General features: G+C 50.2%; 2 protein-coding genes across 4 annotated transcripts in view; one reads left to right on the plus strand and one right to left on the minus strand.

The window, feature by feature from the left end:
- The first annotated feature begins 445 nt into the window (after nt 1–445).
- LOC115130121 (basic helix-loop-helix domain-containing protein USF3-like) lies at nt 446–10,739 on the plus strand. 3 transcript variants are annotated; one of them, XM_029660911.2, is made up of 8 exons: nt 446–546; nt 1,046–1,101; nt 1,530–1,654; nt 1,736–1,767; nt 1,869–1,951; nt 2,549–2,645; nt 2,905–8,246; nt 8,384–10,739. In XM_029660911.2, exons 3-8 carry the CDS (start codon nt 1,611–1,613, stop codon nt 10,121–10,123), a joined length of 7,338 nt encoding a protein of 2,445 aa, XP_029516771.2. In that variant the 5' UTR covers nt 446–546; nt 1,046–1,101; nt 1,530–1,610; the 3' UTR covers nt 10,124–10,739. The 3 variants fall into 3 exon arrangements, with proteins under 3 accessions (XP_029516771.2, XP_029516773.2, XP_029516772.2); XM_029660913.2 differs by lacking the exon at nt 1,736–1,767; XM_029660912.2 differs by lacking the exon at nt 1,046–1,101 and having other exon boundaries at nt 462–546.
- A 203-nt stretch (nt 10,740–10,942) lies between these two features.
- LOC115130122 (brother of CDO) overlaps nt 10,943–13,156 on the minus strand; it is a 46,518-nt gene continuing 44,304 nt past the window's right edge. Inside the window, exons 14-17 of the mRNA XM_065019346.1 lie at nt 12,916–13,127; nt 12,670–12,758; nt 12,390–12,556; nt 10,943–12,240 (exon numbers count right to left, since the gene is read on the minus strand). Coding sequence (XP_064875418.1) covers nt 12,080–12,240; nt 12,390–12,556; nt 12,670–12,758; nt 12,916–13,127 — 629 coding nt within the window. The 3' untranslated portion in view covers nt 10,943–12,079. The remainder of the gene's footprint in view (nt 12,241–12,389; nt 12,557–12,669; nt 12,759–12,915; nt 13,128–13,156) is intronic.

A 13,156-nucleotide genomic window follows, 5' to 3' on the forward strand; every position in this document is an offset into this window, starting at 1 on the left:
TTAGCAGTGATTTGTTTACTGAAGTTACCATAGCAACGTATACCATCGTGCTGGCTTACTTTTGCGGTCACCCGCTTTCTTCTTTTTTAATAAATAAAAAACGCTTTCTTGTCCCGAAATGCCGACTGGTATGGCCGTTTTTGCGTCCCTCTTCTAACGCAGCATAACGACCAGCCGTCCCACTTGTAATTATTTTGGAATATTCGGTGAGGGTTATTGACGTCGAGAGATGCTTACTACCCTCATGTCATGAATAGCCATCTCGAGACAACTCAAAGTTGCCGGGGTGTCACGTGTCCTACCATCACCTACTATCAGTACAATCGTAACAACATAAGCATTATATTATATCAAATAAACCTCACGTGGCAAATAAGACATTCACTGTTTTGTTTAGCAAATTCGACACTAGCCTCCATTCTAAAAATAAAGAAATACGCCACCTGCTGGAGGGAGACAGATCTTCCGCCGAGTTGGGCCTCTTCCTCCTCTCTGGGAAAACCAAAGTTTTGACAGGAACTAAATTCCAAAATGGGGAAGGTACAGGTAAGTTGCTAGCTAATTAATGTAATAATTTTCCTAATTCACAAGTGATTTGACAATCACAAGGGTGATTTGCCCATTTTTCCAGGCGGCCTTTTGATTGCATTATTTTGTTCACTAAGTAAGCTTGATGTGAAAAGCCTAGCTAGCTAACACTGCTAGCTAGCAAGCTGGAGGGTGGGTGTTTAGATTTCCACGATATTGTTATCCCATGTACTGTGCATGTGAGTATGATTGTTGTGTTTTATTTCTGTCGTTCAAATTCATACTTCAAAAGCGGGCTTATTTTATGCGAACCTACTTTTAACATCAGGATAGCAGTGCTAGTTAGCTAATGAGCTAACGTTAACTACCTAACAAGTAAGTTAGGTTAAAAATGGGGATGTTTATGGGTCAACTCACTTTGCCAACATCACGTTTGTTCTCCAAGAATAACCGCTATTGCCCGCAATATATTTCATTCAAGGCAGCATGTCAGATAATATTCATTCATTATTTTCAGGTAGCTAACTGGGATAACCGACTCGCTCAGCGTTGGACTAAGCTCATTGTTTACATGTAAGGCCACAGTATCTTTAATTCCAACGACCTGGTTATTGGCAAGGGTCTGCTTTCCGCATATCGTCCCTTCTTGTTGTGATAAATAGATGCAGCACAGTGTTATTCAGAATAAACACAGCTAACTGATTATCACAGAATTTCAACCATATAAATGCTTAATAACAAAACTGTTGTGTGGCTGACCTTACAAATTAGTTGTTAACATCATGGGGCTACTTGCATTTGGGAGGACTGTTGTTGCTGAACAGCCGTGTCTTATTCATGAGTGTGCATCTGTTACATATTTATAATCAAGTGTTTTGTCTAGTCAGCATTTCGCTACACTCGCATTAACATCTGCTAACCATGTGTATGTGACAAATAAAATTTGATTTGATTAGTCATCATCCCTCCTCACTCCTTGGTCTCTTATGTTTGGGTTGCAGGTCAGCCAGGGAAGGGATTTGATGGTAGGCCTGCAAGCGGGGTGACCAGTGCCTGTTATACAGGCAGTAGAGTAGGCAAGGATGCCAGAGATGACAGAGAACCAGACTCCTGGCCATAAACCACGGTAAGGGCAAATCAATTCTCCTGCATTTAAGTTTTCAGGCACACAACATTGTCTAGCCTCTTTATCCATTTTCTCTTTCAGAAAGAAGAAAAACAAGGAATCTCACAATGCAGGTGAAATATTGTTGTTGTAGTTTGGCCTTTCCTGTCATTTCCCAGCATTTCCTGGGAGTGACTCACTAAGTTTTTGTTTGTTTTGTTTGGTTGTCCTTAAGTTGAGAGACAGCGAAAAGAGAAGATCAATGCTGGAATTAACCGTATTGGGGACCTTCTACCATGTTCCCAGGCACTGAAGCAGGTAACACAGGCTGCGTTTAGACAGGCAGCCCAATTCTGATATTTTCATTAATTGGTCTATTGCCCAATCAGATCAGCTATTAAAAATCCTGAGCTTTGCAGCGGTCTAAGGCACTGCATCGCAGTGCTAGAGGCGTCACTACAGACCCCGGTTCGATCCTGAGTTGTATCACAACCGTCCGTGATCAGGAGTCCCATAGGGCAGCGCACAATTAGCCCAGCATCATTAGGGTTAGGGAAAGGTTTGGACGGGGTAGGCCGTCATTGTAAATAAGAACAAATTCTTAACTAACTTCCCTAGTTAAATAAAGGTTTAAAAATAAAAGATCTGATCTGAAAAGATCTTATGTGATTGGTCAAAAGACCAATTAGTACAAAACAGATAATAATTGACCTGTCTGTGTAAACACAGCCACACACACACTCCTTTGTGTGTTTTTGCACCGAACCATAGAACTTACGGGCTCGGTTCTTTTCTCAAAGGTGTGATATTTATCCTTTGGTCTGAGGCTGTAGCTCCTGTTGATATCCTGTTGTATGTGCTTGTCTTGTGTCAGTCTCCATGTAAATCCCATGCTGACATCCCCTTTGTCTTTAGAGTAAGAACATGATCCTTGACCAGGCCTACCTTTACATAAGTGAGCTGCAGAAACAAAATGACGCCATGCTTCTCGAAGGGGGAGAACGAGTACAAGGTGTGTGCTTCACAATAAGTATGGTGTGACAGTGCATTTTCCAATTTGTTTGCTTGCATTTTACAGTGTTTGAGCGTACACGTCTAGTTGTGCCAGTCTGTCTACATACAGTGTGTGAATCTACCTGTGTGAGGTACTGATAATATATGCCATTTAGCAGATGCTTTTATCCGAAGCCGTTTTTGCATACATATAACATACAGGTGTTTGAGAGTCTGTGTTGACGACCACTCATCCTTGTTGTCTCCAATCCCTGCAGTTGAGGAGATCCGGCGACTGCGGCGTCAGCTGGACGAGCTGCGGAGGGAGAGCGGCCATTACATTGAGTTGCTCAAAGCCTACGACATCAACTTCCTGGACGACCCCACCGTCCACTGGAAGGGAAAGCTGCGCTGTGCAAAGGTCGCCAAAGTAACGCCCACTCACCAGCTCCCCAAAGGAATTATTGTCTACTCCAATGGGAATGTGATATGCCCAGCAGGGAAGGAACCTAGTCCAGCTTCCGATCTGGGGAAGCAACCAGTCATGGCTGGGATTGTTCAGTCGTCTTGTGACATCACAGCAGGGGTTAGGGTGAACGTGGCCCTTCAGCACGCCAGTGTCCCTTCCTCTGCCCCTCCGCTCCTCCCTAAGGCAACCCTAGCCCCTATAGTGTCTACACCTGGCATGAAGCTGGTGGAACAGTGTGTAGAAGAGGTACCTTTAGCCCCCAAACTACCCCCCTCTGTGTCCTACATCACCCTCCAGGGTATCTGCCCACTCCCCACGGTCACTGCAGCCTTGCCCCAGCCTGCCACCCCAGCCCCTAGTCTCCCCGTTGCAGCCAGTTTGGCCACCCCACTCTCGCTCCATCCTGTCCCCAGCTTTACAGCCCTTCCCCAGGTCATAACCACCCAGAACGCTGCCATCAGGACTTTGAGCTATACGACTATCAACAGCAGCCCAACCGTCCTCGGGGCCAGTGCAGCAGGGAGCACACAGACCACCTGGACTACCTTACAGCTGGCTGGGAACACAGTGCAACCTGTCTGCCAGGTACTCCCCACCCCAGAGACTAGCACCTCTGGGCAGCAGAGTATCCAACAGATTGTGGGCACTAAACTATCAGTTCAACCCATTCATATTCAAATGAGGCCACAGGTAACCATACAGCCCCAGGCACCCATCACTGCCCATATCCAAGCCCAGCCTTCCATCCAGAGGACACCCCAGCTACGGCCAGCTATCCTGGCCCAGCCCCAGCCAGTCATGGCTTCCCAGCCACACTGTACTGTCCTCCCTCAGTCAGCCATCATGCCCCAGCCTGCTGTGGTAGCCCACTCAACTATGATATCACGACCTCAACCTGCTGTACAACAACAGGCAACAGTCCCCTCCCATCCACAGACTGTCCTCATGACTCAACCCCAACCAGCTATGCTTCCTCAGGTCCAGGCTCAAGCCCACCCCCAGGCAGCTGTTAGGCCCCTCCTCCAGACCATGCAGGTATTGCAAATGAACCCTACTGGGACAGCAATTGCTGGGGTAACGACTCCCCAGAACACTAACAACCCGAGTGTTGTCATCCTACAGCAGGCCAATCCCTGCTCAGCCCAGTCGGTTGTCAGTGACGACTTAACCAATCAGACGCCTTGTCAGCACATCGTCATCATCCAGGCCTCCAATCAGCCTCCACCTGCACCTCCTCAGAACCCTCAGGTTGGCATGGTGCCCACAGCAGCACCCAATCAGATTGTCGCTACCAGCTCCACAACTTCCACCACTGGGCAACAGATCGTTGGGGGTAAACAGTTGGTTCACATTCTACCACGTCCCGTCCCTCAAACCCAGACACCCCAAGCCCCCCCGGTTCCCCCGAACCCTCAGACCATCACTGTGAACGGGCAGGTGTTTGCCTTGCAGCCCATGAAGACCTCTGAAAAGTCAGGCTGTAAGGGTGGCCAGAGCAGTCTCCAGCTGATCCAGCCCAGCACCGCTGAGGAGCCCAGCACCGCTAAGGAGCCCACCACCAACATGCACACCCTGGGAGCCCTCAGCAGCCTCAACCAGAGCATCTCACAGGGCATGCCGTCGTGCATCTCCACCCAGAGTAACGTCCAGCGAACCCTAGCCTCACCATCCTACTCTATAGTGCCACAGCAGAAGCCATCTTCTGTCCCCATTTTAGCAGCTCCACACAGTTCCCCTGTCAGGCAGATCCAGATCCCCAGTGTGACTCCACACAGACCAGGGCTGGCGATGGGTACAGGGAAGGCCTTGTGGAGTCAGCCTGAAACAGCCTCAGTGCCCAGACCTAAGAGGGCCATCACCAAGAGGACCAAGTTAGTGAGTAAGAAGGAGCCCAAACAGGGACGGCCTGTCACCATCTCAGCGAAGCCAGTGGCTTTAACAGGGGACCGTCTGGAACAAGAGGTCACTGTGCCTCAGGGAATCCCATCCTCTGTTGCTGTGGCAGTTCAGCCAAAGCCACTCCCTGTCAGCACTACAGCTAACACACCCACAGTTAGTAGTAGTGAGGCTTCAACACAGACCAGACCTGTTGAGATTAGTATCAACTCTACACTGTCCTCTCCTGAAGGTAATAGTGTGACTACTAGTTCATATAGTGGACCAACTGTCTCCAGTGAATGCACCACACAGAGTAAAACCTCTGTGACAAGTGTCACTCCGTGTACAGCAGCAGTTAGTAGTAGTAGTATTTTTAGCTCCACACAGAGTGAACTCATTATCACTAGTGTTGTGAGTCTAGCTACTGTCACTTCTGCAGCAGATAAGCCTACAGTCACTTCTACTGTTTCTTCTCAGAGTAAACAACCTGCGGTTGCCGTTAGTGACCGGTCCACTCACCTCAGACCTACAGTCACTTCTACTGTTTCTTCTCAGAGTAAACAACCTGCGGTTGCCGTTAGTGACCGGTCCACTCACCTCAGACCTACAGTCACTTCTACTGTTTCTTCTCAGAGTAAACAACCTGCGGTTGCCGTTAGTGACCGGTCCACTCACCTCAGACCTACAGTCACTTCTACTGTTTCTTCTCAGAGTAAACAACCTGCGGTTGCCGTTAGTGACCGGTCCACTCACCTCAGACCTACAGTCACTTCTACTGTTTCTTCTCAGAGTAAACAACCTGCGGTTGCCGTTAGTGACCGGTCCACTCACCTCAGACCTACAGTCACTTCTACTGTTTCTTCTCAGAGTAAACAACCTGCGGTTGCCGTTAGTGACCGGTCCACTCACCTCAGACCTACAGTCACTTCTACTGTTTCTTCTCAGAGTAAACAACCTGCGGTCGCCGTTAGTGACAGGTCCACTCACCTCAGACCTACAGTCACACAGAACAGACAGCCGGTCACTACTACTATCAGCACTGTGCAAACTAGATCAGCTATCACTAATGGCAGTTCTAGACAGAGCAGATCTACCGGTGCCTGTTCCACAGAGACTAGATCTAGGTCTACTGGTGTGATGTCTTCAGCAGCATGTCAACCCTCAGTCAGCACTGTAAACTCAATAGGAAATAGACCAGTGGTGTCTCTCCAGTCTGCTCAGCTCACTTCGTCATCACAGGGTCAGACCAAGCCAGCCAATAGCCAGGAGTCTCAGCCTACAACCCAGACCCAGTCCCAGCCCGTTGCTTCTCCTTCGGGCCCCTCCACTCCAACCCCCTGTTCTGGCACCCTGTCTTTTGCCTCACCCTCTGTAACAGTCCCCATGACCATGCCATCAGAATACAGGAAATGGGTCCCCTATAACAGACCCTCCACCCAGCAAATGACCATGCCCACTTCCACACCATCCCATCCTGCTGAGCTCAAAGTGACAGCAGTGTCAGGCAGGGAGAAGGAACCTCAGGCAGAGGGCCACCCCAGCGCAGCGATGGAGAAAGCGAGCGTGAGGAGTGATGCTGCTCCCTCTAGAATGAACTACACTCTCCCACAGCAGGTGTACGTGCTAGACCACGAACCCTTGGATCAGCCTCCGGCTCCTAACAGACAGACTGACTCGCTCATGTCTGGTGGCGCAGGTGGTGGAAGGGGCTTCTCTGTGGCGTCTATGCTTCCCACAGGTCACAGTGTCAGTTCCTCGCCAGGTCATTTTGGATCGTTTACTTTTGCCAGCGAGCAGACTGATATCCTGGCTATGTTGGAGCAGGACAGTCCTGGGAGGAGGGTGGGGGGCTGCACCCTGGACAACTCCACCTCAACAAACACCCCAACACCTGCATGGGAACCCAATTCCAAGTCCCAGCAAGCCTCCAACAGCAAAGAGAGGAGTGCTGGACACCAGACAAAGCTCACCAAACAGATGGAGACTCCAGTGGCTAAACAGGTGTCTGTTAGGGTCCAGGCTGGAGATCAGACATCCGCAGTCAGACATCCACAGAACATCTCCTTCTCCCAGTCCCACTCTCACCCCCAGAGCCAGGCCCAGTCTGGTACTTCTGGCACCCTCAGCGTCAACAACCTGATCCGGCCCAGCTCCAGCCAGCAGCAGGCCTACCCAGGCTCCCTCAGTCTGGCTGGGCAGCTGGGCTCAGTCCCATCCCCTGCAGGGAACTCAGCCCATGTTTCCCAAACCTCCACCCCTGTCCTTCCTCCCTTCTCAGGCTCAGTCCAGCTGAACGAGTACGCCCCCCTGATGAGGCCCCAGGTGGGGGTGGGTGAGCCGCGATACATCAAAGACTTGTCCAAGAGGCCAGCCCAGGATGATGTGATAATGTCCAGCAGTAACAAGCGACAGAAGACCTGCTCGTCGGCCTCTAACGTGGGCCGCATGGAGGTCAAACCCCTGGACCACAGCCAGATGATGGTACCCCAGCTACCCCCTACCACCTCATCCATCATGACCAGGATCAACCCAGACGGAGTGGGTGCCCTGTTCTCAGGCAACACCTTCATGAGTACAATGCTCCGACCCACCGAGAGCCACTGCACCCCCCAGCTGCCCACACAGGAACACAACCAACCAGGTGTGCTCCACCTGCCCCATGGCCACCCCCAGCATGGTGCACCCCAGCCAGGCCAACACCTCGGGGGCAACCCCTACCTGAAGCAGCAGCAGCAACAACAACAACAACAACAACAGGAGCACCAGGGGCACCACCTGTACCAGCTCCAGCATCACCTGACCCAGCCTGACCCTGCACACCTCCACAGCCTCCAACAGAGGGCGCTTCAGCAGGTCCAGAAGAAGCGGGGGCTGGTTGGAGGGGGTCAGAAACAACACCACCAGGAGAAGGGAGGAGTTCAGCAGCACCAGCATCAACAGTCACAACAATCACATCTACAACAACCTCAAACACACCAGCAGCACCAGCAACAGTCGCAGCAGCAGCAGCACCAGCAACAGTCACAACAACAGCACCAACAGCAAACACAACAACAGCACCAACCACAAGCCCTGTCACAGCAGCAACATCTGCAACAACACCCTCAACAGCAGCACCAGCAGCAGAGCTCCCACTCCAGACACCAGCACCTCCAGCAGCAACAGATCCAGCACTTTGGGTCGCAGCACCAGGAGAAGAGCTGTGAGGCCCAGCCAGGACCAGCGGGACCCAGAGGTCACCACAGCAGCCACCTGGCCCAGGAACACCTCAAGGTACAGGAACTACTGAGGCTGTGTTGAATACATAATGATAATGATTTTATTATCTTGTTTTGTGGCTCTGAGTATTCTGTATGTTTTTATCCATTATTATCCATTTTTTTCTTCTCTCCTCTTTCCCCTCCCTTCAGTCTGATCAGGACCACAGCACCATGCAGATGCTGATGAGCTCTAGAAACCTAGAGCAGCACCTGACCTCCCAGCCCAGCAACCCTGCCTCCCAGCCCTCCGACCTGGGCTGTGCTCCCCCGCGCCAGGATCACCACCGCGTCTCCAGCTACTCTGCAGAGGCCCTCATTGGGAAGGGCTCGTCTAGTGATGAGCAGCAGCGCATGGTGCTCCATCTGCAGGCCACCCGCGGTACTACACAGGAACAGCCAGACCTACGGGGATACCTGGACACACCCAGAGTGAAGGGCAATGTCACACACAACCCTCAGAGCCGGCTGCCCCCAGACCACCCAGGTTCTGCAGACGTCCAGAGGGTCTCTGAGTGTCCTCCGTTTAAAACAATGGCCGGTGCTGAAGGGGGGCGTCAGCTGGGGGGCTTTGAGGACATGACACCTAAATCAGGTCCCTCCTCTCAGAGAGGCCAGCAGGGGGGTTTCAGGATGAACCCGGGGCCTCCAGGGGATGGGCGAACCCGTGGGGGGTACAGTGGACCCCATCCTGGGACGCAGGGGGTGCAGATTGTTGCTCCAGGTCTTACCCGGGACCAGGAGGGGTGTCATCAGAGTTTTATGCAGAGTCTCCTGGAGCAGACCGACCACCAGAGGGCAGTCCAGTGCTGTCCTCCAGTCAGTATGGAGTACGGCTGTGTGCCTGGCAGCTCTGCAGGGGACATGCAGGCTAAAGCATCCAGCCCCAGTGTTCCTCCCACTCAGAAGGCCTCAGCTATGAGGCTTGGGGAGGGCAACAAGGGCCACATTCCTCATGGTAGTGGGAACATGGGCACCCACCCAGGGGTACGGACAGGCCTCCCCCACCCCCTTACCCCCCACAACAGCTCTGAGCCAGGCCGCACCACAGCCTCCTCCAGACCGCCCACCGCAGTCAGCCAGCGCTCCCGCCACATCACCCAGGAGGCCCAGAGCGGGAAGCTGAGGCCTGGAGAGCGACCACGGTCAGGCAGCCTGAGACCTGGGAACCCCTTTGAGCCTGACGTCCACCTGCTGGGTCGACCACAGTCGGGGAGTGAGGCGCGGCGCAGCAGTATCGTTCGCTTTATGGCAGACAGTTCCCAGGCCTCCGGGGACAACAACCTGGTGCCTGACCAACACCTGGCCCAGAACTTTGGCTTCTCCTTCATGCCGGATGGAGGACTGAACCTCCCTCCTATCAACGCCAATTCTACTTTCATCCCCCCTGTTAGCCAGACCAACTCCTCCCGCCCCTCGTCCCTGCTCCCCGTAGAGCCGCAGAACACCTTACCCTCCTTCTATCCCTCCTACCCCCCTGCCACCCACCCCAGCCTGACCAGCGACATCCCCATTCAGTACTTCTCCAACCAGATGTTCACTAGCCCCGGCGCCGACAAGAGCAGTTCTGCCCCCCTCAACAACCGCTTCGGCTCCATCCTGTCTCCCCCGCGCTCCGTAGGGTTCGCCCAGGCCAGCTTCCCCCTACTCTCAGACATGCCCCCTATGCCCATCAGCAACTCCTCTGGCATCACCCCACACCTGTCCAACTTCAGTCTCACTTCGCTGTTCCCTGAGATCGCCACGGCGATGCAGCCTGATGGTTCTGCCATGCCAATGTCCCCTTTGCTGTCGCTCTCCAACAATTCCTCTGCAGACTCAGGCAAGCAGCCCAACCGCCTCGCCCACAACATCAGCCATATCCTGGGGCATGATGGGAGCTCTGCCGTGTAGGTGAGGGGACTTAAGGTGTTGTCGTGCCAACGTGGCAGTCAGGAATGTTCTGATTCCATTTCAGATGAAACATTTATTGAGTTGTATTACGTGGAGTAATGCCATGGCCAATTGAATTGACAGGATTCCAACTGTTCTGTTTGGATTAAAGTGGGTGGAAGGGCTGGTGATCTTTTCTGTTGGTCAGCTGAATGTTTTTTTAATCATATTATTATTTATGGTTAGTGTTATACTTTAACTTCCTGGCAGTTCTATCGATACCCTAACATGGCAGTGGTTGCCCTAGTTACTGAAGTCATAGCGTTTCACTGATCAGGCACTCCTATGGCTCTAGGATGGGGGAAATGAAGCTCCTAAACCATATGGTTTGCAAATAGGTCTGACGTGACGACTTATCTGCTAGTAAAATTATATGAAGAGTTTTGTAATTTCATTGACTAACTTCTAAAAGAGGATCCATTTGAAAAACATGTGCACAAAATTCTCAAACTTAAATGTACTAACTTAAAATCAGGGTGTACAGTACAGAATATATGAGATGTTTTGTAAATAAGTTTCTTATGATAATTGTTAGTTTGATATGTGTGTATCTGTAAATAAATCAAGTTGATTAACATTTTTTTATTGATTAGAACTTTGTAAATGTCCAGTTGTCATCAGTTTCCCTCCCTAAATAGTCACAATACTGTAGGGGCCTTCAGTTGGGTGAAGGACAAATCAAGTGAGGGATGAATCTGAAGTGGAATCTTTGATTACACCTCATTTCAATTCCGTGCAAACCATTTAACAGGGTTAAAATGAAACGCAAAAACAACCAAGGAAATGTCATTATAAGCTTTATTTACATGCAATAGTGCTTCTGCCTGTGTAACCACGATGTCTACACACATAAAGATGGGTTATAGATTCAGGAACTCCTTCATTTTGATCTCAGACGCCTCGTGGGGAAGGCTAATACTGATGCACCTAGTTGTGAGGGAAGAATAATACTGACACGCCAGTCAGATTCCCTCACAAGGCACAGTCGTTTGGAGTAGTGGCCAGCATAAACAGACTGTCATTTCTGTCTAGAATAAAATGGAGCAGATTGAACTTCCAGAATCTTTCCCATTCAGCGATAAGGGAAAAAAAATCATGCTCCCAAAAATAAATAACTATACAATATATAAATCTCTGTTCTGTAAAAATAAAAGGCAGAATGCTTTGAAGTTGCATAAGTTCGTTAATACTTTGTTAATGATGAAAAATGCATATTTCTCAGTTATTTCTATACGAAACGGAAGACGTTGAGAATCGCACCCCTATGACAACACAGAACAGGATTGAAGTGGGAGTATATACACAACACTGCATCACAACATACATGAGGGTTGTGTCCAATGTGCATTATCATTGAGCATATTCAGGTAGTACCTCGTCCAAATGCTTGCTCTCCATTCGCCTCTACCGAGCAGCACAACCCTGTCCGTTGGTCTTTTATTTCCAGCTGAGGAGAGTATAATAACAGATGTCTGAGTTGTGGAAAATGTGAATTCTACAGGGAATGATTGAGGAGACTGGTAGATGTGCTGCTGATGCCTAGTCAGAGAGACAGTGGAATGACACTTCTCTCCATCCTGTAGTATCTCATCCACATTCTATTGAAGATTTCATTTGTGACTTAAATCGGCACCAGGATTGGGATCACATTCAAGAAATGCAGACATTAATATATACGAACAGAGATCTGTCTTTCTAACACAGAGTAGGATTACAGCGTGATAACAGAAACTCCCTTAGTCCTGGTTGTAGCGACAGGACCCACAGATAAGTGTCTTTCAAAATGAACATATCCTTGTACACAGCGTAAAACAACGTTTTTGTATGTACAAAAGCATAAATATATAAATATCTGTGATACAAAAATAAATACTTTTTGTTTTCTGTTTTTCTGATAGTGTTTTTTCTAGGGTCCGTTTAATCTGACGTCCCTTGTTCTACCAGCGGTGTTTCCCTCTGGAGGGTGTTCACTTCCTGGAGTAGAAGTGCATCTTGGGATTCTGGCGTTGTAGCTGCTGAGGTTGTCGCCTTGGAGTTCTCCTCCTCCAGTGATAGAGGAGAGGGAGAGCAGGGTGGGTCTACACAGACAGAGGGGAGTAAAATACATGTTTATATAAAATGGTCATTTGAAATCTGCAGTGGGCATAACTGACATTCATAGCTCCTTAAGCATGAGGTAAATGCATAAGTTGCATCATGTTAAAGTTTTGTGAGAACGGACTTGTACCTTGATTGATGGCATTCTCCTTTATGATGTCCCCATTGTAAAAACGGGCGTTCCCCGTCAGGTCCTGACTGCTGATTGGCTGTTCTGAGGTGTTGAGTAGCTGGAGGGTGGAGTCTTCGGGCAGAAAGCAGTGATCTTCTTCTCCGTCCCCATGATGCTCAGGCTCACTGAGAGGAGGGACATGTTTGGGTGAGAATGCTTCTATACACACGTGTACATACACACATAGAGACGGACTGACTGACTGAAATTGAGGATGTGAGAACAGTCCTGTACATACCTGTTAGAGTAGTGGTAGACTGGGACGTGTCCGTTTGACATGGTCTGTGCTAGTAGTGTGCCACACTCCATATCATACTGCACATCCTCCTGCAACAGGAACAAGAGACATCAGTTAGACTTCTGTTATTCATGAAAAACAATGTGCCCAAAACTGATATGCCCCCAACAGGGATTTATCGGTGAGAAGCACAAGACACGAACTTGGCGAGCTTAGGTTCCCAATGGGGATGGAACTCAGTCTGACCTGATGTAGTCCTGACAGGCAGTGTGTGGGTCGATGGTGTTTCCCGTTGGAGGTGTACAGTCCGATGGGTGGGTAGACGGCGTGCGTTGGGGGCAAGTGGGGGTCCAGGGGGCAATGCCCGACCAGTGCCAGGCCCTGCAGGGGCACCATGGTGTACTGGCAGGAGGAGACGGGGGACGCCACAGTTGGGAAACACAGGTCTGACATTTCCTCTGGAGGGGAGAAAACACAAGCACCGTTG

Source organism: Oncorhynchus nerka, linkage group LG6, assembly GCF_034236695.1.
Source record: "Oncorhynchus nerka isolate Pitt River linkage group LG6, Oner_Uvic_2.0, whole genome shotgun sequence".
In the NCBI taxonomy this organism is placed as follows: domain Eukaryota; kingdom Metazoa; phylum Chordata; class Actinopteri; order Salmoniformes; family Salmonidae; genus Oncorhynchus; species Oncorhynchus nerka.